Below are 27419 nucleotides of genomic sequence, written 5' to 3'. Positions count from 1 at the left end.
CAACTTGAAAAATCATTTAAATGTATTATAGTGCAACTTCTGAGTAATATTTTTAAAGAAATGCTTTATAAATAGAAATACAAAGTGATTTTTTTGACCTTAGAGTAGAATATGTATCCATTTCGGAAACATATTCTACACATTTTAAAAAATATGACCTCGTGCTATGTCTTCCAAAATCTTTATGCGGGACAAACAGCCAATATGTCTGTCAGCTGATAATTAAGTACTACGAGTGAGATTGCAGGAAGGTAATCGTAAGGTCTGCTTTTAGCAGTAATATAATGAGTTCAATAACCATTATAAAGTAAAAAACCTTTAGAAAACTGCTTAGACCAACGATACAAGTTACATCTCTTTTACGACCGGCAAGACCAAAGTGTTAAATTTCGAAGTGAAATATTCATGGCATTAAGCCACGAATACATTTCATCTTTCCTATCCGCTGCCATTAAAATTCTGAAAGAAGAATACCTAAAAATATAACTCCAGAAAATTTACCAACCTCCCCTTTTTGACCAACACTGAATTAATTCGATAAATTTTCATCGGAAAATGCTTGCTAGGTAGGTAAATATATTTGCATTTTTGTAACAGTAGATGATAACTCGCTTGTCTTAGAAAAAGGATGGATGCAGAATTTATTACGAGAATTTAACCTGCTCAAATGCCTTCCGCAATATCAACTATTTCCAGTGTAATACTCTATAATCTTCAATACTGCTCAGCTGAAGAAGCTTATGGAGGAAATATTAAGGTGTATTTAGATGAGGTTATAAAATCTAAACAATGAAATAAGAAACGAAGTTTCTTCCATGGTCAACCTTATTCTATCCGGCTTTTGCGGACATTTGCCGGGTAGCCAAACATCGATTTGCATTGAGTTCGGATATGGGCAACGTTCCACTGGAATAGGTTTAATTTCGTTGCATGCGCATGTCCTTAAGTCAATACTCACCACTGGTATCTGTAATAACGAGCTAATTATCAGTACACTTATCTATTTAAAAATAGTTCCGAATCGGGAATTATTAACGGCCAACGACAGCAATCAAGATAAAAAAGAAATTCTTAAAACTCATTCCATAATTTGCAAACGCGTGTTAAAAAAGAAATTCTTAAAACTCATTCCATAATTTGCAAACGCGTGTTCAGGGATGCTGAGATTTTTGAATTCAAAGAAATGCACAGCGAACTTAGCGTTAGAGCCATTCCTAGAGAGAAGTAATCTATGTTATAATATTTGACTAAAATTAGAATTCTGACTTTCATGCTTTCATCCTCGGGATACCGCCAAAATCGGAGTTGCCCATCCCAGAGCACACACCAGAACCGAGCCCATGAACCAATGTTTTCAATTGGCTGATATAAACTCTAGAATGAACATATTCTATAGTTTAATCTTGAAAAATTGATACTGCACAAGATTTAGTGGGGTCAGAAAAGGTAACATATTATAACACTGTAAATTACAAAATCATATAAAATTGTAAATTATTATGACGGTCAAAATTATTGAAATTTTGAAAATTACAAATCAAAGAAATTGATCATTAAAAAAAAGCTGAAATGTAGAAGTGGGAAGAAGTGGTTGAGAGGACAAAAGGTATTTTGTATTTTTCAAAATCCTTAAAAATGTTTTCGAGATGTTTAATGCCGGATGCTGATTTGGCGGGAATATACCTTTTATAAATGAGAGCGAATTACAAATCCCAGATCACTTCTGCGAGCTACGTTTGTCCAATAAAAATTTATTTGGAAATTGGAAATTTTTCAAGCAAGAACTAAATTCTAGATCAAAAAATTGCTCACCAAAAAACCTTTATAGCCAACGGTACCACAATCTTCTGCATAACAACGAACTTTCATTTCGACGACTCCATCAAGTGGATAAAGCGTATCAGAGAGGTGGAATCTAGTTTTGTTCACACTGCTTATGTTAAGTGATAAATGTCCAACACGCTGGAATGATGGGTCTATTACGGCTGACGGTCCACCAAGTGAAACTAGTCCTGGAAATAGAGACAAAAAAACAATGTTTTATTTTTATGGTAGCAAGTAAACTACTGTGTTAACCACTACGCTATAGGGCAGTGAGAAATGGCATTTAAAAAAAATCAAATTTAGGGTTTTTCAGGAACGCAAATCTGTTGTTAGAGACTCTTAAAAAGTAGGCCCTGCTTAAGTCTCTAATGATTATTTACTTCATGAGATAGTTTATTATCAAAACACAGCATAAATATTCTAGACATATTTAGCTGAGAATTTGGACTTCTATTTGACTTTGCAAGCTACGATTAATCACCTGGTGAAAGCATCGACTTCTGGGATTTCTTTAATGAGTTGCCACCTTTAATGTGGTATTTAGTTTCATGACGGAGCAATTCTCGTCGTGTTCTCTAAAAAAATTATAGGAATGGAATATGATTCCACATACACGAAATTTTGTAGACCAACGAATACTTTGCCTCCTTATTATAAGCAAATGTGTTATACTATCTCTGCCACAGCACTTAATCTGAAGCCTAACTTATCTTGAAGTGAAGCACATACTATGAGTTCAGAACTCGCGTCGCGTTATTTTCTGTTTTATTACAAGTTTGCTGATGTGGCTGGAACAGGAAGAAATCGAGATTTTCGTTTTTTTTTCTTTTTTTTTTTTCGATACACAAGAGCTTTACTGTAATGAAGTATGAAGTAACGAACCTAAAAGTAGACAAATCCAATGTCAATGTTAAACTAGAAAAACAGCGAATAGCGAGGAGTTCCGAAAAAGTATGGAATATCCTAAAACAACTCACAAGGGCGAAAATTTCCAATGTACAGCTAAAATCGTGAGGAAGTGATCGAAACTGAATATAATGAGGAAACTCAAGTCTGCCTGAACAAATGCCTTCATCGCTAGTAGTTAAAGTTGTGTGGTGAACTGTTTCCTCGTGTCGTATCAGTGCAATGAAGTAAAATAACAGCTGATCTGAAAAACTTGCTAAAAACCGAATATTTATTCTTTCCAAAAGTCAGCTGTTAGTTTAATTCCATCCATTTACAACTTTTAAAACATTATATTCGTCGTATTCTGCTTGCATAAAAAATATGCAGTTTTACATTCATTCTGATAACGAAAACCTTACTTCAGTTTAAAGCCAACTTCCAGAACTTAGAATTTAATAATTCATTTCCTTACCATCGTGATAATTGATATGTCCATTGACAAAATCACGCATAAGCCTCACAGAAATATCCGAAAATGTTAAATTTCCTTTTGGTCCATCTGAAATGGAATGTTGAACACCACCGGTCGCATGCTTCTGTATTAGTCGATCAAGCACAAAAATTAAAGCACGTCTACGTTCCGTTGCTATGAGAAGTGCTCGCTGTGCATCAACCTGGAAAGGAATATGGATTAATGCCGAATGCCAGTCAGTTGTGTAAATCATTTGATGAGATTTATTTCTAACAAACTGGTAGATTGCTTCATTATTCCCTTTCCATTTACATTATACTTAACAGGAAGATCTTTTCAGTCTATCTCATAACAAAACAATTCCAAAAAGTTTATTCAATTGGATTTAATTCTTAACCATATAAAAACTAAAATATTCTAAATGTTTTTTGAACCTCTTCACGACTTCCTCTGAATTCTTGCGTAGTGTGGCAAAATGATAACGCCCGTGATGCTTGAACAATTTGTTCTTGCTGCACACTGATTGCTTTTTCTAAACGAGCTCGTTCGATTTCGAAATTCGCTCGGTCATTCATATTTGCCTTTGATACAGCGCGATTGAGAGCAGCAGTACTATTGAGTGGTGACGCAGTAAACTGCCTAACGAAAAAAAGTTAAAATATTTTACTTCTAAATCTAAATCTCACCAATAACAAATTTACAATAATTATGTGGGCGCAGTCACTTCTCACTTCGGCATGTGTGGCACACATAAATGAACACTCCTAGCACGATCTTTCCAGCATGACATAACAAAAGATTACAACAATTAAAAGATATTGAACAATTTAAATTGAAGGTCTAATAATTATAAAACAAAATATTCAAACGGTTGTGTACACTATCTAACATATAATATTGAAATTCTTCCGATTTTATTGCTTAAATAATATCTTATTTCAAAACGTCTGCAATTCTTATTACTTTATATTTTTTATTTACATTTTCATCACATTCATTTCGTATATTTACAATACTAAAACTGCGTTAATTAACAGATAATAGCTACTTCCTAGTTGGACAAAAAGATGTCAACAAGTCTCGTTGTTTATCAACCTAAGTTCTTTTTTACTTGCTCATTTCGAGCTCTACAAAGTAGAATAAGCAAAAACAAAATTACTTTTACTTAATACTTTATGCATAATTTCTCATATAAAATAGTTAGGATCTAAAATTTAAATGTCATGCAAAGGTTTGGAAAAAACATGAAAAAATTCCTAAAATTACCCAAGCATTACTGTCTCACTCCCCGATCGGTTTTCTTTCTCTTTTCTTCGATAAAAGGAAACTGAATGTGCCAGAGGAGCTATTGCTGAAACAAACCATCTTCGTTACGATGTAGGATTCACAAAATCATCAGAATCAGATATTTACTCCTTTAATTTTCTTTCATACAATTTATTTACGCTTAATACATAAAGCATACAAAATTTTTTGAAATGCTAAAAAGATACCCTCAACATTGTCACGACCTGTCGATGCCACAGTTGGAGAAGATAAAGTAGTTCGAATTTCGGGTGTACTGAGAATGGCTGACATAAGAGAAGAATTTCTATCTGGTGTCTGTAGAAGATTCAGCTTGCATAACTTACAATTTAAAGTTAATAGGTACTTACGTAAAACATATCGTCATCCGATTCTGAATGCATTACTGCTCACAACTTTGAAGACTTCAATGCTGCTCTGGCACCTACACATAATCTTTCATGGTATTTTTGGAAGGCAAACCAGTTATTTTTTTAGAGCAATATCTTACTCGATGAATGAACTGGAAAGCATCATCAATAAGTTGATTAGGTTCATTGTTACTTTTGCCGGAAATTTTGGCATTGTTTATTTCTTCCTGAACAACTTCCTGTTCCTTGTTAACTGCGAAACCTTGAAGCATAGTTTCGGTGGGTTGCTGAAACGAAAAGCAGAGTGTACAACTGTGCATCTCAAGATAGAAGAAGAATGCTTTTCCTATACGGGAATTCAGCAATCAGAAGTTATCGCCACTTCTCATCAGTGCAAATAGCAACGACCATATCTTACATTCGCAAAAGATAAAACACCTTAGTTTCAAAGTTCTTCTCTTTTTCTAAGTTTTGGAAACAGACAACGGTAATTACTTTCTTAAGCTTGCTAGCTGCCGTTTATAGCGTTTAATTTCCAGTAACCTAACTAAAACCACACAAATGGAGAGAAACAATTGGTTAATTTACTAACAGTGCAAAAAGTGGAGTAGGCTGCCGATATCGGTCGGAAATCGGAGATCTGAACTGAACCTGAAAAACAAAGCAAATTAGATTCCCAGTCTCTAGGTTCTGTACTTCGACATATCTCCTTATCCATTTGAATTAGTTGTTCGACTCACTGTTGGCAATCTCGAGGACAAAAAAATTTACCTTCTGGTTCACAGTATGACTGTGGTCGCATCCTCTCTTGCTTCAATGATTTTGCCATCTGGATAGCTGCCTGTAAAAGTTCATCTTCCTCCTGATCTGGATGAAGAGGAGTACCGGTAGCAGAAGAAACCTGTACGAACTAAATTGTTATCAACTAAATAGATGATAAGTACATAAAAAATTTGGTTTTGAAATAATGTAAATTTTTTTAAATGTTTGCTAGGCCATCAGCAAAATTATCCCACCTGCTCACTTCACAGTCGTGCCTATGAGATAAAAAATATATCAAAGGGCATGACTAGCATGCTTTAAGAAATATTATAAACAGATGCAGTCGTCAAAATAAAATGATACGACTAACACCTACTTCCCATCTGTCGCGTAAACTTTTCACGTCTGCTGAACGAGTGTCAATTTTAGCACAATCAGATCCCTTTTTCTGAAAAATAATAAATACGAAAAGGCAAAACAGAAGAGTCAGTGAAATAATTAAAACAACAATCAATCGGAAATGGAACTGACCAACTGTGAATGATCATTTTCGAATTTCGAAAGTGCGGCACCGATTTTAGAACCAATCTTCACTTTCAACCTTTCCTCACGGATTTTTCATCGATTCTATAAGGAGTTCATCTACTACAGCGTGAAGTTTCTCTAAAGGAAATTTGGTCCTTTGCCAAGCGATTCATCCCAATACTGAGAAATTTAGAAATTCGACCAAGTATCAATCTCAAAACCCATCAAGGAAGCTTAAGAATGAGCAATGCGAATTAGTTGTTCTACTCGATATAAAAGCAGTCATCAAACTTCGATTTCTTCAGCAACTGAAAGTATTCTATCATACTTTTTTCTTAAAAAAAAGTACCCAGCCAAAACAACAATTTTAAACATTCCTTTCTACATTCTTTGTTGAAAAAAATTCTCTTGAATCTTACTGTTTCGCCATTCGTTTTGTGTGAGTTAACTTATCTTCATCAATTGAAACTGTCGCAATGGCGCTATTTGCAACTGTTGCGATTTCACCAACAATATCATTGCGGTTATTTACGGAAAAAATTCCTAGAAATGCTAGGAGTGTACGCATACTTTTTGTAATTCAAAGAATGTAATGGTTTTCCTCTCATACATTCACGAATCGATAGTTTCCTATAAAATTTTTCGACTATTTTATTTCTACATCTTTTGAAAATTTTGAATTTTAATAAGTGTCATGACTAAAAGATTTTTAGAAATAAGAACGAAATTACCTTTACTTAACTTTGATTTGCTATGATTTTGTTCATTACAACTGTTACCATTCTGCAAAAGTAATAATCCAATTTTTCAAAACAAAACAATAAATGTATGAAATTATAGAATAAGGTGCAAAATCTAAATTTGAACAACTTTTCACCGAGGTAGAAAAAAGGACAAATAAGACTGAAAGCATACGACTCTTGGAGATTTCGGTAGTTCTTCTGGCGTTTTGCGCTGCAATCGAGGGACATTATTATTAAATTAAAAACGAGGGACATCATTAAACTTTTTGCTTTATTAGCTTTTCTGAAGCCTATCTGAATACTGTTATTCTGAAATACTTTTTTAAAGCAAGAAAACTCTAGATTTACCTTAAAAATTTGTGAATTCCATATTCCTCAGTCTCGGAACAGATGTTACCAATAGATTCTGACGGTTTTTCGGCCACATCTTTTTTTGATTGTGCTTTAGCAGGATAAATGTTGGTCAAAGAATCCTAAAAAAGTAATGAAATTCAGATCACACTTTACGAGGACGAAGTGGTAGGATCTAAATTCTTTCTCGCCATTCCTTTATTTAATACTTCTCCAAGAGAAGTTACAGTCTTGAATATGCTGTAGAGATAAATAGAAATATACAATTGAGAGGATAGAAATTTTCCTTCTAGTAGCGGATGCTTTTCATCATAATTTTCATTCACAAATAATGTAATTGGCAATGAAAATCAAAATTAAGTTTATCAGTTTGATTAGCCATCGCATTCCTAAATAAAAAAATAGTAACCAAATAAAAACTCACGCAATTTTCGAGTAAAGGATCAGTCTCGGTTAATTCAGACGCAGGCATCGCAAATCGCAAACGTTTTTCGCTTGTACTGCACAGTAAGTTGCTCGATTTTAGCGAATCTGATTTGTAAAAAATTGCCGTTGTCACAGTCTTTTCCTGCTCATTCGTTTTGTCAAACGATTCATCGGCGTATGTTATTGTCGCATCATCAAGGGTGCACACTGGTTCTCTTTCGTCAATTCGAGGCAAGGAACTTGTGGAAAGCCTGCTGACCGAAGCTGGTGGATAATAGTTGGTAGCGGGTGTAAACAATACTGTTGGAGACATCTAAAAATATCATAAAAACATAAACATTTATTCCTGATTAAGACGTGAAATGTATTACCCTGACCATCATTGATATACTAATATTAACGGAAAGCAAGATATTCTTTCAGCCACACAATACTATAAAAGTTGTAGAAGTTGCTATATGGATACTTAGGAGGCAAAGGAAAAGAGAAACGCTCTAAATCCACTTCTTCCATGCCAATTTCACACATCCACAATGAATCAAACAAAAATCTCGAAAACTCAAAATACTAAAAAGTTGGAATGTTAAAAAGTTAAATTACGTCGCCACTACTCAGACGCGGTGATGGCCCTTTGAGGAACGATTCCTTGGAGCGTATAGGTTTCATATCGTATTCGAAATTTTCGACATCAGCAGCAAGAGCTGCAAATCGAGCACGCAGTTTATCATTACATGATTTATCTGCGATACTGTCATCATGTGGTAAATCGGAACTTTGCTGAAACAGCGTGTACATTTAAATGGGATTACACCAACACTGGAAAGCGAGATGTGAACTACCAGATAGTTTCGCATATTCCCTTAATTTAGGCTTGAATTTCTCTCGCCTTTTCACTCTCATGTTAAAACCCCATTACCTTCAACATTATTAAATTACGTTATATACAACAAACATTTCGGGAATTATCCAACGAAATTCTTTTCATTAGCTCGAGTTCTTCTGTAGGATAAATTGAGTGAATACTCTGCTCCCTGTTTCTGTTCAGTAATGGACGTGATATTATCGACTCCGTAACGCTTTGTGTCAGTGATTTTTCTGAAAACTATTTCCTAAGCAGCGTAAAGTTTCATGGAAATTACACCGAATCAGAAATAAAATTGTGCATGGTGGGATGGCTAATTCAATGTTGAAGAAATGATCGCAAAATAACTTTTTTATTTAAACGGAATTTTATCGAACAGGATAAATCACACCTAGTTTGCAATCTAACAATGCGTTTTCCTTATCAATGAGTAATTCTCGCTCTTTTGTACGCTGCATAATTCTCTGAAATTTGCATAAATAAAGGCGGGGTGGCTAATTTATTGAAGTTCAATTAAATGAATATTCGCTCAACAGTCATAAAATGAAAATGAAGTGCAGAAGCAGCGAACAGTAAAATTTTCCGTTTCCAAGACATTATTTTAGCGTATCTACAACTTCCATACGAGCTCACTTGTTTCAGCAAAAAAATTGGTTCGAATACTTACCTCATTCAACCACAAAAGTGATTGATTTTATTACGATGCAGCCAAATCCTAAGCAAAACATTTAAAATGAACTGTTCTGTGAAAAATAAATGGCAGGAATTGGCAGGAACCACTCAAAATGAAAATGGAATCAAATAATCTCTCAGATAGTGCCATCCGGAAAGAAAAACTTACAGCTAAATCCACGTCTTCTGCTTCCATACTTTACTGGCGATCGATTAATATTCACTATTAAGTATCTTTTATGGCCTGCAGATTTGAAAGTAAATGATGAAAAGGTTTTATGACTGAGGCATCGAGTGAAGAAAAGTTACTACCAAGGAATTTTTCTCATATAGTAGCAAGTAATGATTCATATGGCAATATGATCTTCGATGAGGCTGAGAATCTGATAACGATCGGAAAGACGGAATTCCTTAAATCTAATGTTTCAAAGAATTGTGGATAGCGAAACTACCTTAACCACATACCTATTTTTCATTATCCATAGGTACCGTTAGAGAATAACAGCGGTGGGATTTTGACTTCTACCATTTAAGAATGATAATAGTGGAATTTGACTATTTTGTAGTGAATAAATCTAGGCAAAATTTTCTTTGGTGAATCATACTTAGGATATAAATTCTAAGTTTCCCTACGTTTTACTAAGACAATGTATAGTTTTGTGCACTATGACATATCACGTCTAATTAATCATATTATCTATAACAATTACTATTGTTCACATCTAGTCGGAGTCTCTTACCTGTCATATGCCTTCAAAATGAGATATGAATATAGAGAGTTATTTAGGGGCCAGAATGCAAATACTTCAAATGAAATGTTTCGTATTTTAAACAATCAAAATGAAACATCAGTGTTTGCAAAGAGGAAGTTAGTCAAGCAAGTTTATATCTATTAATTTCCACATTATGCCTCGCTTTTATCACTGTTTAACTTTTATCCAAGAGTGATGCTGAGATTATTATTCCATGTCAACTACAACAAATTTTGCCAAGGACCAATAACAGCCATTAGGCCATAAGAATGCGGTAGGAAGAGACAGAATATTTCTCACTTAAGGAGACCAAACGGGCAATCCGAAAAACAAGGCAGGCCTGCAAGAAGCTCACTGATTCCGAAGTGTCACTGTGTGCAGCAGGAGGCTTTTAGTTTTACATAAAGAAAATACGAAATTTAACAAATCACACTTTTAAAAAACTCCAGAAATACAATTAGACATTTTACAAACTTCAAAAGTACAATTAACGAAGGAAGCCGGCGGCCCAAAAACAACAAGCACCATCCTCATAATATGCATCCTTCATCGATTGGTACAACAGTTCCACCATGTCCCGCCCATTTCAAATTCGAAATATATCGCTCTTTGAGCTCGGTATGCAATGCTTCCAGCCCATGATTACATGATTGCATACTGGAGGGAGCAAATTGATAGTACGAGTTGGAGGCCAATGAATGTTGATGAATTAGTTTATATGAGTTGACCCAACCCTGCTATCATAGCTCTTTTCATAACCCAGCCTTCCTATCTTCCATCATTTTCAGTTGTTCGGAGTGAAGAAGGTGAGAGAGCTGGAAAGAGGAATATCATTATAGCTTATTCGTTTAGATTAACTTGAATTTCCACTCGATCGTTTTCTTTAGACTCCTGTAAATATCGAGCACTTTTGCAACTTCATGTCACAACTTTATACTACAATTTCGTTGAGTACCATTGAGAAGAGAAATGACGGACCGCATGAAATTCAGCTTCGTTAGTGGCAGTGTCGAGCCAGCAGTACTTATTATCCTGCGTTCATTTCGTGGTGCAAGAGTTGGGTTTTCAATAAGCGGTTGTCGTCATTAAGGTGAATAAGTCTCAGTCTTTCCATATGAGATTATAGAGTATAAGAACTCTTTAATGAGTATTAAAGGATTGGATAGGACTCATTTTGGGGATATTTTTTGGACAAAGTCACGCGAGGTTCATTCTCCTGAATGCGGTGATTGCAGTCGATCATCTATCATTTACTGTAATGTAGTGAAATATGGTGGTCAAGTAAGACAGTCGGAGAAATTCCTACCTAATTTCACGTGATTTCACTGATTTTAATAAAAAATGCGTGATAGGTGGCGTTATTCTCATTTGAACATCGAATAATTCAGTAATGCAAAGCGGAAGTGGAAACGGTGCAAGTTCTGATTTGTTCAGTGGTTATGAGCAGCATCCGCCACCTCCAGGTTCACGTCTGGCGCAGTATTTGCATGGAAACAGCACCCAGCAAGCACCTCGACCTTCTAATTGGGCTAACCGTAAGATTTTCTTCAAAATTTCGAATTTACAGATACTTAGCGAAGTACCAAGAAAAGGCTCGTCAAATGCCATTGATTAAATGGATCTTGATGTACTAAGGGAAGGATCAGTGGGATGCCTCTTTCATCCAAACCAATTCAAGGAAAAATACCAAGTTGTAAGAGTAAACAAAGCAATTGCTGAATCAAAACAAAAACCAAAGCAACTCCCTTTTTGTCAAGTATTAAAGGAAAGCTATTCCGTGTAGCAGTACTTTTGTGATAGATCACCATAAATTTTTTGTAGGGATGCCACCAAATCAGGCGACCATGGCGGGTCCTTATACCTTCAGCAATCATCCTACTTCGCATTCTAGCAATGTTGGTTATGTCTTTAATCATTTCTTTTGATATCGTCCATTTTTCGCATGTAGCAGTATCACAAGTACGGTGTAGAATCACGAAATCTGTTTTGGAGAGTTTGGGAAAAATATTTCGTACAAATTGACATAGTGCTGAACGATTATTTTCTGAGTTATAAGTAAAAGTTTCTGAGTTGTAAGTATTTTATGACAATATTACCAAAGGAATGAATATAAATACATTCGTGGTTAAATTGCTAAGAAATAATGAAGGGTGTAATTTGTGGATCAAATCTTATCATGCAAAATCGTCATGATATTACTGAGTTTTTCTGATTACGAATATATTGATTTTATGAAGGTATGGTGATATCTTGCTTACTGAATTTATTTTCTAGAAGTAATTTTGCAGCTGCCGCACTTTACATCATCTTTTGCTGCAATGGGGTTGAGTGATGAAAAAGAAAATCCATCATTATCGTCTCTGTCTTACGGTTTTCCAACATCCTCGCAACGATCGCTTAACTACTGTAAGTGCTGCTGATGTCATTTGCTTTAGCCTCTGCTGAAGAACTTTCATTACAACTGATCATGATGCATGGCCTTTGTTCAGCAGTCTGCTATTTTGTGCGAAATAACTTATTCGGCTAGTCACTCATTTTGCCTATGTTCATAATATGACTGCATATCTACAATTGAAGTATTCGGAAATATATTGGAATATGTGGTGGACATTTATTTGTAACATTCATGATTATATTATTATCAGGCTGCATATCACTTCCTTTATTTAATGTTCATGTTGACTATTTCGACTATTTCTTATCCCTATGTATGTATATATATATATATATATTTTTCTTTTTTTGAGCTAATGTAACACAAGCTTTGACTGTCTCTCCGATAATGCACGATCCAATGAGACCAAGCAGTCACATAAGTCAAGAAAATTGTGGTTCAACTACTGCAAACTATATGGTTCGTTTCTTTCTGAAAGGAATTGCGACTGGTTGTTAAAAAAGAATGAAAAAGACATTAGAACTCTTATTACAACAATTTCATTTTCCAGCAAGAAAATTTCGGTGGGACAACCTATTTCTTCACACCAACTACAACAAATTCCACTATTGCTGATGGGCAGTCATCTGTTCCACAGAAAGACGATCGTGTATATGTGGTAAATTTATTTACTCAGTGCTAGATTATTCAGTCATGGTGATATAATTTAACAGATGTGTTCCAGATATATCCTTGTGGTAATAAGACTTAGTAAGATTTGTAACGAAATTTCATTAGGCCAAACTACAAGAAAAAAGGGAATGCAATATTTAACTATACAAAACAAAAATAAATTGTGAACGTCAAACATCTTTATTTTAATCCCTTATATTTTTCTGTCGTCATGTGATTTCGTTGCACTAAAGATGTGCTGCTTTTATAATAGCTGCCCATTCTTTTTCTACTTTGCTTTGTCTGGAATTCAAGAATTAAAGGAATTACCGTTGTTGTTTGGTATGTATATATAATTTCTCTTCTTATTCTAATGGTTTTTTCAGACAACAAATGGTAATTTTGTGTATCATGGTCCATTACCACATATTGGCAAGTATAAACCACCACGAGGACTTTCATATTTCACACCACCTGAACTAAAAATGGTACTAAATTTGTAGCAATATTGTATATATTTTCGTTCTCATTCAGTTCTATTTAAAGATGACTTGAATTGCTTTTTACTTTTTTTCTTGATGAATGAACATTCGGAATGGTTGAATAAAACATGGCAACCAATTATTGGCTTTTTCCAATTTTACTTATGTACCATATATCCTATGTTAATATATACGCATATCTTTGAAAATTTCAGGAGCTGTTGCAACGACAACTTGCTATACAGTGTCGCGCAGAACCATTACTTTATCCTGATATCCCACAAAATGTCGAGTATTTCCAGAATCTGGTTCCACTTGAAAATGTCAAATTTGTGGGTGGTCATATGGAACGGGGAATCATCGGGTCACACATCACAACAGTCTATAAAGCAATCAATGGACGCGACGGGATGCCTTATTGTTTAAGGCGAATTCATAGTAAGCATAATGATCTTATAAAAAAATTATGGTAGTGGGAGACCTTGTGTAATTCTTTAAGTTTTATAAAGCATTACACAAATTATTGGGCAGTTAAGTTTTCAAACATGTCGACCCTACTTAATAAATTAATTGAGAAATGAATATACCAATAGACGTTACGACAATCCAAGCAGCGGTTAACAGCAGATTTTCCAAGTTCGTGGAAGACAATAGTCTTAAAACGTTATACAGTTTTATTTGTGGGTATGACTGGTGCTTGAAAAGTTGAATCATCATTTTAAACTTATTTATAAATTGTTTTTTATTGGCCGTTCCTCTGAGTGCTATTTCTTCTTTTAGAGAGATAAAAAAGCATACCGTTCTTGAATTCATGCCACATAGAAATGCTCAGTTTAAGTTGTAACCGTTGTTCATTACTCGATAAATAACAGTGTTGGCATCATTGAAGATGGTTTTGTATTTTAAAACTTTGCTTTTCATGTTTCTCTTTTCTAATACCATTTATACTGCTTTCTGCAGATTTTCGAGTGAATGCAATGAAACAGCTATCATTAGCTGATAACTGGAAAAAATTAATGCATGTAAACGTTGTGCAACTAAGAGATGTTATACAGACTCGTCAGTTTGGCGATCACTGTAAGTTCTTTTTTTTCTGTGTTTATACGAAAGATAAGAAGTAATAAAATGTTTGCTTCCATCTCTCCTGGAACTTAACCAATCTAAGATAATTTTTTTCTCTAGAAGATATTCAAACACTGTTTACTACCACACTGCTGAAGTTTATCGATAAACTTGCAATGGATATTTCAAAACTTTATTATTTCTGCATGTTTTATCTGTAAATTTTGTTTGATATTATAAAGTAAGAGTGGAAAGGACTGTGTAGACGAAAAAAAAATACAAAAAAAAACAAAAAAACAATTTCAGCGCTGCTTTTTGCCTATGATTATCACCCGCTCTCGGAAACGTTGAAAAATCGGCATCTAAATCGACTCAATGGTATGTGGGCTGCTTCATATTTATAAAATACTTCATGTATTTGGGAGAGCACTTATGTTGTGGTTCATCTCAAATGTAGTATTAATAAAAAATGACAGCTTTTCTTTGAGTATTTGAGCTCTATCAAAAGAACTAAGATTTCCCAACTGTTTGCTAGATTAGGAAGGAAAGCCTTTAAAACAAAGGACCTTAAGTAAAACTGGTACAGTAGTTGATTGTTTATGAAATTATTGTTTAAGGTTTTAAAAGCTCAAGATTTACTAATAATTGGTTCCCATAACAAATTTGGTTTGATAAACAAAAATAGTTTACAATGGGATCGATTTGATGATTATCTGGCAGAAATTTTCTCTGATAAACTCAGTTAAAACGATAAACATACAGAGTATATCCATTACTTCAACACACTGGTGAATTCATGTCTTATACAGGTTCTTCAAAATTAGGACCAATTGCAAATCTCCCTGGAAGCGGTCCGGTGGTGCAAGAATCTTTGATGTGGTCCTATATTGTGCAACTTTCATCAGCCCTTAGAGCTATACACTCCGCTGGTATGGCTGCACGAACTGTTGACCCATCCAAAATCATTGTTTTCGATAAAACCAAGCAAGTATTTTCATGGGTTTTTAACTTCAAATATATTTCAGTAATTTCAGTAATTGTTGGTTAAGGATAAGATTTAACGCCATGCGTATTTGCATATTTTGTTTTACATTATAATGATATTCGATGGAGAAGCGGCAGTATTATCTTGAATTTAGAACAGTATGTTTGAGAATAAAAAGTATATGAGATCATAAAGGAATTCTTATGATAAAGCTATGAATTGCATATTTTATTAGGTTGCTGTTGATTCATTTCCCTTGTGGTATTTAAAATTTTAAAAATAAGAAAATCTTAACATAATAAATGTTTCAAAGTCCTGCATCTAAAAATTAATAGCTATAAATTACTATAATTGGCAAACAAAGATAACAAATGTGAAGCTGAAATATTACTAAAATGTAGCAGTTCTTTTTCGAATTTATAATTTGTTCATCAGTCAACTTCACTGCATTGTTTTCAGAGTGATGTTGAGCAGCTGCGGCATTCTAGATGTCATCAATCCTGGGAGTGACCATACAATACAATTATACCAGGTGGGCTGGTTTAACGACTATTGATGATTCAAAGCTACTAATGACTGTAACTGTAATTGTGGAAGAAATATTCATTATCGATTGATCTTTTTGATCAATTTTTTAGAATGATGGAAGTAAGCAGTGATAGAAGTGACTGATGGGAACTGTTTTTTTCAGCAAGATGATCTGAATGGTCTTGGTCGTGTGCTGATTGCATTAGCAATGGGTTCTCTGCATGCTACACGTCGTGAAAATATCAGCAATAGCATGAGTATTATCAATCAGCAGTGTACCACCGACTTAAAGAATATTATTACGTATGCTACTATGCTGGACATCGACGTTTTCTCTTATTCTTCCATTCTGTTTAATTGAAGTAATTTGAAACTGAAAAGAACCTGTAGACATTTCATGGATTTTTAAGGCTTGATTATCGATAATGTAGTCGCCTTATAAATAAACTACCATGTCTGAGCCGTTGCAACCGTGCTTTCAGACTTTTGTTGCAAGCTTCAACTCAGCGCCCACATTCTATCAATGAAGTGATGCCAATGATTGGTGCTCGTTTCTATGCACAGCTTGAAACAACTCAAATGAAGAATGACCTTCTGGAAAACGAATTATCGAAAGAATTGGAAAATGGACGTTTGTTTCGACTGTTATGCAAATTAAATACTATAACTGAACGAGCAGAGTAAGTTTTTTCTGTCCTGAAGGATTTTTCCTAATTTCTTGAGCAAAATATCCCGTCATTTCATGAGTCTCAATTTGAAGCTTTTGTTTTAAGCAATTGACAAATCTTAAAGTCTAGATTGAAACGATAAAGTAATAGGAAATCTTCCGTATATTTATGCTACGGCGTTACTCGGAGCGATAGATATCGAAATCTTGTCAAATTAATTAACAAGAATTCTTTATTCACAACTGGTGTTTCTAAAAAATTTGAATTCAGGTTTCAAATGGATATGTCATGGAGCGAAACGGGTGACCGGTATTTGTTGAAGCTATTCCGAGATTATTTGTTTCATCAAATAACTGAAACTGGTAAACCGTGGATCGATATGGCACATATTGTCACTTCCCTGAATAAGGTTATTCCCAAATTTCAGGTTGATTAGATATTGGTTTTAGTGGTGATAGGAGTACTGGTGGAATTCAGAGATTTTATAATTCAACAATTTTACTGAGCTAATGATTCACTTCCGTTTTTTGTATAGTATTCCTTTTCAGTTTTTTTTCTTTTCTATCATGTTATGCAGTGAATGTTTTTCACCGTCTTTTAATTATTGTCAGGTCTGTTATTTCGGGTCAGCATTTCAGGTCAGCTATTATTATTTGAGAAAAGGCGTATTCTTAATAAGACTTAATTATTACTCATTAACTTAGTTTGTTTTTTCCTGATTTTCTAGCTCTTTTTGAGGATTTGTCACTCGTTTTCGTCACTTGTTTAATTTTTGATATCTTGATTTCAGCTATTTTTAGTTATTCAAACTGGCAAGATTTCTGAAAACATTTTTTTTCAGCTAGACGCTGGTGTTAACGAGAAAATTCAGTTAGTTTCACGTGATGGTGAAAATGTGCTTGTGGTATCGTACACAGATTTACGACGATGTCTGGAAAATGCTTTCAGTGAGCTGCAAAATCGGCCACCATCAATACCGAATCCACTATTGCCAGTAGTTGGTCATCCCTAACTCTTGTTTAAAGAGCTTATTGTTATTTGTTATCATACTAACAGGTGAGTTGAAGTTTTACTATGAATTTAACATTTCTGCGCGGAATTTCTATAATTTTGATGGTCATATAATGTGGAAAGATATATCAGGATTGTTACTTCATTGGTACACTTTCTGGTATTATGAAAATTATGTCATAAGCTGAAAACACTCCTTTTTCTTTGCAAATTATTTTTATTCGCTCCTTGCACCACCATTTGCAAAGTGTATTCTTGTAGTTATTTCAATGGTACATTTATTCCTGTGGGTTTTTTTACTAAATAAAATTTGTGGACGTTTTTTCGGAAAATTTTGTTTTATTGTTGTTCTTACTTCATTTTACCGATTCAAATTGCTTTTTCATATGAAAATTATCCTTATATTTAATGAAACTTGCCACATTATTTATGGGTTTTGTATACTTTAATATTTTGTGTTTAAATTTATTTGATTTTTCAAGTTTTTTTACTTAACATATTTTACATGATCATGCGTAATATGTCTCATGTTGTCATCAGTGTTTGGTTACTTTGTTTTGTCACTTTCCACTATTCTTTTTAAAATTGTTTCCACTATTCTTTCAGAAAAAGTCATTGTGCGTCAATATTTGTATTTCTCGACTCTCTTGCGCCTCTCTATTTCTGCTCAGAAGTCGTTTTGCTGCATTTTAATTTGGTAAATTTGGTCGTTTCTTTGTTGCTTCTCTCTAAAACTTTGTTTTATCGACAGTGCAGTGCAGTGTTTCCTACTTAAGCTTTTTTTGCAGAACATTGCGATACATTTTACGGTAAATAGAAACATTTTACAATAAATAGGAATCTTACGACACTTTCCTTTCACTTTCTGTTCCTTTTAAGGTGATTGTTACAGCACTGAATTTTCTGAGGATAGAGGTAAACAAATGAAGGCGATATGTCAAAACCATATATACTTCCTACTATTCAGCTGCATTGAAATTCGAGCAGACTTTGTGAATAAATTGTTTGTGTTGCAATTTGGTTCTGAATTGAGTAGTCTAATTGTCTTCCCATTTATTTTTGTTGTCTTTTTTACTTTAGTGTTCCATCTTACTTTTTGTTCATTTTTTAGGTGTACGTATTTTTCAATTTACATCCTAATTAAAACTAAATATTTCGGATTTTACTTTTAAGTCTATAATACGGTTCTGCTGATAAGAAGAGGTTGGTTGAAGCAGTGGGTAATTGTATAAGTTTAATTGGAAATTTTGTTGCAGTATATGAATTATGAAATGGTTATCCTTTTTTTTTTTCTTTTTCTTTTTAGATCCTTTGAAGGTTTAGTTTCCTTACATTGATGAAAAGAACTCCATGTTTTTGGTTTCGTTTGGTTTTCTGGAACTTGTATTGTTAGATTTTTTATGATGGTAAGCTATTGATTCGGAAGACATTTGCATTGAATATTAAATGATATATTTCAAGGAGTAAAAAAATGTCTGAAGATAAAATGATTTATGCTTATTATTATGCCGAATGGTATGAGCGAAAAAAGTGATGATGGAGAGTTAAAAATTTTTTGTAAAAGATCTTTTTCTAGTTAATTGGTATTAAAATTTAGTCTTTACCACTCGTGTACTATAGCAATGGCGCAGTGCTCATTCATTCTGCTAATCAAATGCTATTTTTTTTTTTTTTTTTGCAAGGTGATACGTTTCATTGTGTTTGACTCAACATTCTGTTTGTTTTGGTTTAAATATTTCTTTTCTGTTTGTGGATGATGTTTTATATCGTTTTATTGTGCTTTATGTATTTGTATACAATGACTTTGAATATGACGTCTTTGGGTGTGTGTTAGCCATTAGTCATCCTCACACGAAGTTTTAGATTTATTGTTTAGATTTCCAAAATAAATAATGCCCTTTTTGCAGAGCATGGATTCTGGGATTTCGCTACTTTACAATTGTTTTTTCGTAATCGCTAATATTGGGATTTGTTTTCTTGTAAGCTTGTGGTACTTTGAGATATACCTAACTGCAAAAATAGAAATGTGGCTTCAAATTCTAAATGCTCCAGCGGGTGCTTTCTGGCGACTTTGGAATGTTTTGTAACATTTATCTGCATGTTATTTTCGCAAATGGTTTGTGGGTTTCTTACGAATTTAAGTTTCCAGAGATTTCAGAATTTCAAAAGATGTTGCAATTCCCAAAGAGTTTATCTGTAAACAGTAAATGCACAAGCTGTAGTTTTCAGAATCATCGTTTGGACAGTAGCTCATTTTATTTGATTATATGTTATTTAGCATTTTTGAAGGGTTTCTTCCGAGGATTGTTGTTTGGGCATAAAAGCAGAAGATCTTTAGTGTTCTCCGTAATCTTTGTTCAAATACGTACTAAGTGAAGCTGGGTGAGATCTGCGGACTGTCAGGGTGGAAAGGCCATAGAAAACACCTGTTTGCAGGGCATAGATTTCCGACAGACTATAAACATGGAAAGTATTTGTAATGCTCGTACACATATCTCCCTTGAAATTAAAAGAGTCTTATTTTTCTGTGATCCAGGGGGTCCTATATGCAATGCCAAGTTAGATATTTCCTTTTGTTCAGATATTTTTGTTCAGCTTTTCAAATTTGCAGTGCTGCCAGTTCTCGAAAAATACTGTTTACATAAACAGGTGCGACATGTATTTGTGTCAGTTAGCCCCCTTTGCGCCACTTTTTCGGTTTCCTTTGTGAGCATGTCGTTTATTTTCCGAAATTCTGGATTTTTCCACTTGTCTTAAGAAATATATATATCTTTTGTGCTTGCTGGAGATATTATTATTTGGTGTTTTATGCTTTGTTTTAGTTTTTTTTTTGTCTGTTTTCTAAATTTTCTCGATTTGTATGCAGTTTTTATTAGTGTATAAAAATGAAATTAAAATTTTCGAGAAAAATAAGCTTCATTGCTCTAATGCATGTGTGACAAATCACTATTACTGCATTATTCATTCAAACCTTTCGATTTATACCGTTTTTATTTTTTTAACTTGGCGAGGACAATGCAGTAAACCGTTCTCCGCACTCGGGGTCTTTTTGATATAAAGGGATGCATTGGTTGTATTCTGGGCAAGTCTAAATTGCACCGGGTGTAGGTAACTTCAAGCGCTGAGCACTAATGCCTGCAGAAAGTGATTCTAGAACAAGTCAACAGGCAAGGGGTAACTTACCAGCACCATGTTTATGTCGGTCGTCGTCTATGCAACTCTTATCCTAATGTGTCAAGTTGATCTATACTATCAATTTTATCGATGGTTCGTTGCTGAGTTGGAGGCTCTGCGATCGTATTGGTGTTAGTAGCTCGTCCGGCGGTGGACAGAAGGAAAGAAATTAGTAGTTTGATTTGTATTGCAAATTGATTCATCACCTTTGTAATGTATTTCCAACTCAGCCCTACAAATATAGCCTTTTGCTCGTCGCATTAGTACACGTCATCTTGACAACAGTAAGCTAATAAGAAAGCACGCGTGGTAATTGGAGGTTTTTCAAGAAGTTGATGATGACAATGCTCAAAGAGTGGATTTTATGGTCACATCTGATCGCATGGTCTAAATCATTTTTGTTTTGAATTTCAATATGAACAGATCTTATGTAAATGATCTGTTCAGTTCTTTCTAACTACCCACGTCATTTACTTTGCACTTTCGGAGTCTTTTGCTTCTGGTATTTTTGGTTTGTTTCGACATCCCGTTGCTTCGTAAGGTATTCTTAAAATGCTTAAAGTCGCTGAATTGTTTATTTTTTCCCAGTTTTCTTATAACATTACGCTGAAAGTCAGGCGAAATATGTGGCAGCATTGGTGGTTATGTTTTATGCTCGCTGGATTGTTGCCAACAGCATGCGTCGTGCATAGTGAAAATGGTAACAATGACAATCATCTTGATGAAAAGCATATACTCGATGAGGAAGAAAAAAATCCAAGACTTGTAAGTTTTCCTTGTTATTCCCTGAATGTTTATTTGTTTAATTTTTGTTAGATTAGATGGTATTTAAATTCTGGTCACTCATTTGGTGACCTAGGCTTTCGGTAAGTCAGAGTGAGAAATGGAAATCATTAATTAAATCAAGTATTGATAAATTAATCTCTAAGGTGTTTCTTTTGTCCCTTATACTCACTTGCTATCTTGATACTACTTTTTTTAATTTTGTTTTCGTTACCTTCACTGATTTTCCTGAGTATGAAGTGATGTATGACACTTCAGGTTTTGTGGTTTTCTTCTTCAGTGAACCTGTATTAGTGGTGTAGAATGATAAGTATATACTAGTTTTAAACTTGCAGAGATTTATTTTAGGAATACATACCACCTCTATTTCAAACCCCAACGGTTTCCGGCTCACCTCTACTGGTAGATTGGTTCTCAAATCGTAATGTAATTGGTAAGAAATGGATCATATCAAAGGGCAAAAAGGACAATGTAGAAGATTCGATAGCCAAATTCAATGGTATTGTTTTTACATAAGGATTCTAGCATTGCTTTTATTTTTTATTTAGAAAGCAAAAGTTAACAATGTTCTGAACAGTCCAAGTAGTTGTGATAAAGCAAAAATGCGCTTCAAATGCGCCGATTTTGACATTGGTAGATTCAACTGATATATAAGGTATTTGATAATATGTAATTTACGTATAAATTTGCATATTTTTAATGTCACTTATAATGAGCAATCTTAATTACTTAGTTTTGTAAGTTAGTGAAGGGAAAGTAAACAAATACAAATGAATACCGTTTCAGGTCAATGGGAAATAGGCGCTCCCTCAACAGTTGTGATTGACAGTGATTTCGGATTGATTGTGAAAACCAAAGCACGACATCATGCAATTGCTGCAAAATTCAATCGTCCATTTAAATTTGATGGCAAACCTTTAGTTGTACAGTTAGTTTTCATGTAAAAAATACATAAGAGAATAGGTGGTTGGAACATTCGCTGACGTCTTCCTCCTTATAGGTATTTCCTAATTGTAGAATTGTTAAAAGGTCATTGTTATGGAACCATTTCGAATCGGTAAAATATTGAGTTGGATAAACAGATGAAAGCAAGGCCAACATGCTATGACGTATAGGATTTTCGAAAGGTTTTAGGAGAAAAATCGTTCTTATAAAATCGCAAACGTCTGCGCCATTAGGTAGAAAGAAAAATAAAGTGCCGTTTTTATCAATAATGAGTCTATCTTATGTGCAAAACAGCACTTTTTTTATTCAAAACATATCTCGCAATAACCAAAGATGGTCGTTTATGATTTAAATTTTACTATATTGTATATGGAGGGTTGCTTGAGAATTTTATTCAACAACAAGAAAGACATTTTAGCTACTCAACAATACAAATTCTTTCACATTAGTTTATTGATTTATTGTCTCAACGAAGTATATTGCTTATCTCGCTGAATTAACAGTATGTGAATGCACTTCGTTTTCAGGTACGAAGTAAAATATGAGGAGGGACAGGAGTGTGGTGGTGGCTATGTGAAATTATTAACAGAGGGTATAGAAGTGCTAGAAGAATTTACAGATAAAACACCATATACAATAATGTTTGGACCTGATAAATGTGGTGCCAAATCCAGTATCTTATTCATTGTGCGCTTCAGAAATCCTATAAATGGCACTATCTCCGTTAGTTCAAATATGTTTTGTCATCAGTTATGGTTCCTAAGCAAAAATATTGGAGCATAACAAACCTGGGTTGCAGAACAGGGTCGCTAAATCGTCATAGCTGGATTTAGTGCATTAAGTTTCTGAAGAATAGCTGGATTGCATCACAGATGCATACAGGCATTCTGAAAAAATTTCATAATATTTGCTATGGAACTGTATAATTCAATATATTCATGGATTAAATTAGAAATAGAACCATCCGGCTTCAAATTTTAATTTCCCTAGTATATCTTCTCCTGCTTTGGCCTCCTGACCAATATGACCACGAATTTCGAGATTGGCTTTCAGAGAAAGATATAAATACTAGGAACACGCACTTTCTAAGGATATTTTTCTGAGCGTATTTTTTAGGAGCACCATGCGAAACAGCCATCCAAATCAGTTTCAACGTATTTTGACGATCACAAAACCCATTTGTACACTCTGATTGTTCGTCCAGATGAAACGTTTACTGTGTTGGTTGATGAAAGCAAAATTATGTTTGGTAGCTTGATTACTGTGAGTTTTTCTGTTTTTATATATTTCAAACTTCTGACTTTTTTGAAACGATATCTTGCAATCTAAAAATCTTCTTTGGAATCATTTATAAATGATTTTTTTTTTTGTAAAAACAAGAGCTTAAAAGTTCGAGAAATTGACATTTTTTTAATATTTTCTATGTCATTTTTATATTCCCAGGATCTCGAGCCGTCGATTACCCCTCCAGCTGTAATTGATGATCCTACAGACAAGAAACCTGAAACTTGGGATGAACGCGAAAAAATCGATGATCCAGATGCTAAAAAACCTGACGACTGGTGAATTTTTTACGGAGTGCTAGAACTATGTTTGGAAGGAGTAAAAGGAAAGTGGAATTTTGTTAGGGATAAATGAGAAATATTCAGCTGTTTTCGACAGATTTACGATTGTGAAGTTAATATGAGATCAAATCATAATAAATCTGGAAATTATCTTACCTCACTGGGCTCCATGCAACCCGTTTTTCACAATACTTTTGAAACAGCAATGCCACACAATTCTGACACTATCATAGTTAACTATCATAGCTGAGTTTCGATAGAGGCTGAAAGATTTACAGATTTAAAGGTTCTTTTTAATTATTGTTCTTCATTTCGCTGCCAATGTTAGATTCATTCTACCACATTTCTATTGTTTAAGGGATGAAAATGCTCCTCGGAAAATTGAAGATGCAAATGCTGTAATGCCTGATGACTGGCTTGAAGAGGAGGAGGCGTTAATTCCAGATCCGGAGGCAAAGAAGCCATCCGACTGGGATGATAGCATGGATGGTGAATGGGAAGCGCCGAGAGTTGATAACCCGAAATGTAAAGATCGGAGTGGTTGCGGTAAATGGACAAAACCACTGATCGATAACCCAAATTACAAAGTAAGTTTTGAATTTCAGAAGTGGTTTCCCACTTGATAGAACTTAGTGTCGAGTGTCAGCTCTTGTTTTGTTAAAAGACTTTTCAGCTTTTGAATTCAATTTTCGGAATCATATATTCTGGTCTTAGAAATAAAGTGATAAATGTATTGCATAAATTTATTTGATCAATATCACCTGAGTGGATTTATATCAGTTGAAATCAGAGTATGATTACGAAATGTGAAATGAAGTAATACTGAAAATATAATGAAATGATATAGGTCGTATTTTGCCTGAGGTTTTCATATTGATGAAATAGCGATATCGAAAACTTTGTTCAGCTTGAAATTAAAAAGGAAATCATTTCATATCTCTAGGGGAAATGGAAACCGCCGCGTATTGCAAATCCTAGTTATAAAGGGAAGTGGAAGCCAAAGCAAATCGAGAATCCGAATTATTTCGAACCTCATCCATACTCTCAATTACAACCTGTCACAGCGTTTGGGATTGAACTTTGGACAATGAGTGCAAACATAATCTTTGATAACATTTATGTTGGAGATGATGAAAATGCTGCTTCCAGTTTTGCCAAGCAAACCTTCAAAGTCAAACTTGCTCAGGTATTTCAACCTCTTAGAATCTTTATGGAAGAAATTGAAGTATTGCTTCTGTAAAAGCTATCCTTTCCTGAATTCAGGTTTTTTTTAGCTCTTGATTACATATTATTTATCTTACAGGAGGCTGCTTACGAAAGCGCATCCTCTCCTGGTCAAGGAATATTTAGTAAAATTTTGTCAGCGACCGAGGAACGGCCGTGGTTGTGGGTTATTTATGTGCTATCCATTCTTATACCAGTGATCATAATAGCCGTTATTTGCTTTGGACGCAAAACTCGCTCAGTTACGCTGGATTATAAAAAAACTGATGAAGTAAGTCACCTAGTAGGTTCGTCAATTGTTAAAGGTTACTCAAGTACTTATTTCAAATTATATCGGGAAAAATTCATTCTCCAGTCTCAGGTAGGATTATGTTTCGTTTTTGTTTTGTATTTGTTTTTTTTTTTTGTTGTTGAAGTCGCATCCTGACGATGAAGTACCGGACCTTGTCGGAGACGATGATGAATCTGTGGAGCGCAGTTCGCAGGAACCTGAAGCACATAATAATGCAAAAGAAAAGAAACGGACCCCTTCTCGATCACCAGATCGTTCACATATGGAAAAGGTATGCATAATTGATTACTTGATTGGAAGAATGAATTATTGAGGCGTATTTTATTATTTTTTGGCGGATTTAAATTACTGTCTAACGTAAAATCTTGTAACTTGTAGTACCAAATGTTTTGCATTTCTGCTTATAGTGTTTTATACCACGGAAGAATTCGTGCATATGCAGATGGTCTAGTTTCAGCATGGGTAATAGAGGTTGGATCGGCATAAGCTAAAATCTGTATTAGGGCAATTAAAAATTTTAATAGTTAAGGATGAATTAATCATTGCAGGAAGCGTCATCGAGTGAAGAAATCAGAAATGAAGATTACAGCTCTTCGAAAGTGAGGCGTGTGCGTCAAAGGAAACAGGATTAGAAAAGGCAGATATCATTAGCTCTGTTCCAAATTTACATTCATCTGTAAGCAATCAAAAAGTGGAAGTATTAACACCACCTTTCTTATTTGTAGTGTTTATCTTTTTGTTAGCTATTCCAAAACTAATTTTTTCCAAAGTCACTTTTCAAAATTTACGATATCTACCTACAATTCCTTTTCCAGAACTTCCGGTATCATTGATCGTTTGTTTTTCAGAACTGGTTTTTATAGTTTAATTTATTTAGACATAATTATTCTTTACTCGTAAGAAAGGAATTTAGAGCTCCGGTAGTTTTTTTGGGGGGAACTTATAAACTCATCGATCATTGGAACAGCAGTTTTTAGATCCTGTCGTTTGAATTGACACATGTATTGAATCTAATACCCATTGTCAGGTTTAGATTTTCTACTGTGTGGTTTCTTCATGTTCTCTGTCAGCTTTGGGTGATCCTAGCATTTTTGCCTCTGTCGTTATTCCGGTTATGGTGTTTTGATTTATTCTTTGTTTGCTCTACAGCTTACTTTATTGCCAATTAATTGATTGTTAAAAATATAGAGATGAAGAAACCTAGAATTACCCACCTTCCTGAATACTTCTCCGAACCTTCTTTCGTGTTCGGATTCCCAGGCAAATTTGGATACACTTGTTGCATTGGCATTTTCTGATTGAGTTCGAATTTTCGGGATTTTAATGTTTAGATCGTCTTTAAGATTTCATATTTAAGCAAAAAATGTATTTGGCATAAGGTCCTTGTTACATTTATACGGCTGTTACCTCTTAATTTTTCTCTGGATGAACCTGATGTAGTTGTTGCGACACTATACAAATCCTTATACTATGCGGCTTCCCAATGATTTTTGTGGTGGCTTTGACTTTGCCAGAAGCTTGCGTCCTTCTGATTCACTTCTTTTTATGGACTACCGTCAACAGTAGAAATTACTTCCCATATCATTTAGACGTCTTTCCAGACGATCTGAAGTCTGTCTCTTAGGTGTTTTCCGAATTTTTTCATTTTAATCAACATTTAGTCTTCATCTGGTCGATGTTTTTTCGAAACGACATTGCCATTGCCATCATCGTGAATAGAAA

General features: G+C 34.4%; 3 protein-coding genes across 3 annotated transcripts; 2 read left to right on the top strand and 1 right to left on the bottom strand.

The window, feature by feature from the left end:
- Positions 1–301: 301 nt before the first annotated feature.
- On the bottom strand, positions 302–8966 carry LOAG_00324 (hypothetical protein; the record flags this gene model as incomplete). Its single annotated transcript, XM_003135864.2, has 21 exons — positions 302–459; positions 825–967; positions 1267–1374; positions 1813–2012; positions 2306–2399; positions 2802–2974; positions 3185–3386; positions 3619–3823; positions 4451–4535; positions 4678–4786; positions 4980–5126; positions 5432–5490; positions 5611–5740; positions 5978–6049; positions 6133–6202; positions 6546–6669; positions 7267–7342; positions 7645–7959; positions 8247–8423; positions 8599–8741; positions 8900–8966. 21 exons carry the CDS (start codon positions 8964–8966, stop codon positions 360–362), a joined length of 2799 nt encoding a protein of 932 aa, XP_003135912.1. The 3' UTR covers positions 302–359.
- A 2349-nt stretch (positions 8967–11315) lies between these two features.
- LOAG_00323 (PAB-dependent Poly(A) specific ribonuclease subunit) lies at positions 11316–17728 on the top strand. Its single transcript, XM_020445402.1, has 15 exons — positions 11316–11467; positions 11754–11827; positions 12221–12338; positions 12680–12786; positions 12878–12985; positions 13365–13466; positions 13676–13898; positions 14421–14537; positions 14829–14900; positions 15332–15506; positions 15967–16039; positions 16199–16338; positions 16518–16715; positions 16974–17112; positions 17545–17728. The coding sequence occupies exons 1-15, from the start codon at positions 11323–11325 to the stop codon at positions 17713–17715; spliced, it is 1962 nt and encodes a 653-aa protein (XP_020304136.1). The 5' UTR covers positions 11316–11322; the 3' UTR covers positions 17716–17728.
- A 3784-nt stretch (positions 17729–21512) lies between these two features.
- LOAG_00322 (calreticulin family protein) lies at positions 21513–26329 on the top strand (the record flags this gene model as incomplete). The annotated part of the gene is made up of 11 exons (XM_003135862.1): positions 21513–21653; positions 22020–22170; positions 22458–22599; positions 23144–23339; positions 23733–23879; positions 24060–24178; positions 24540–24768; positions 25125–25367; positions 25485–25676; positions 25822–25968; positions 26246–26329. 11 exons carry the CDS (start codon positions 21513–21515, stop codon positions 26327–26329), a joined length of 1791 nt encoding a protein of 596 aa, XP_003135910.1.
- Between the last annotated feature and the right edge of the window lie 1090 nt (positions 26330–27419).

The sequence above is a fragment of the Loa loa genome, assembly GCF_000183805.2.
Source record: "Loa loa unplaced genomic scaffold supercont3.58, whole genome shotgun sequence".
Lineage (NCBI taxonomy): Eukaryota > Metazoa > Nematoda > Chromadorea > Rhabditida > Onchocercidae > Loa > Loa loa.
The sequence above is the reverse complement of the archived record's forward strand: the minus strand, read 5'-3'. Positions and strand labels throughout refer to the sequence as shown.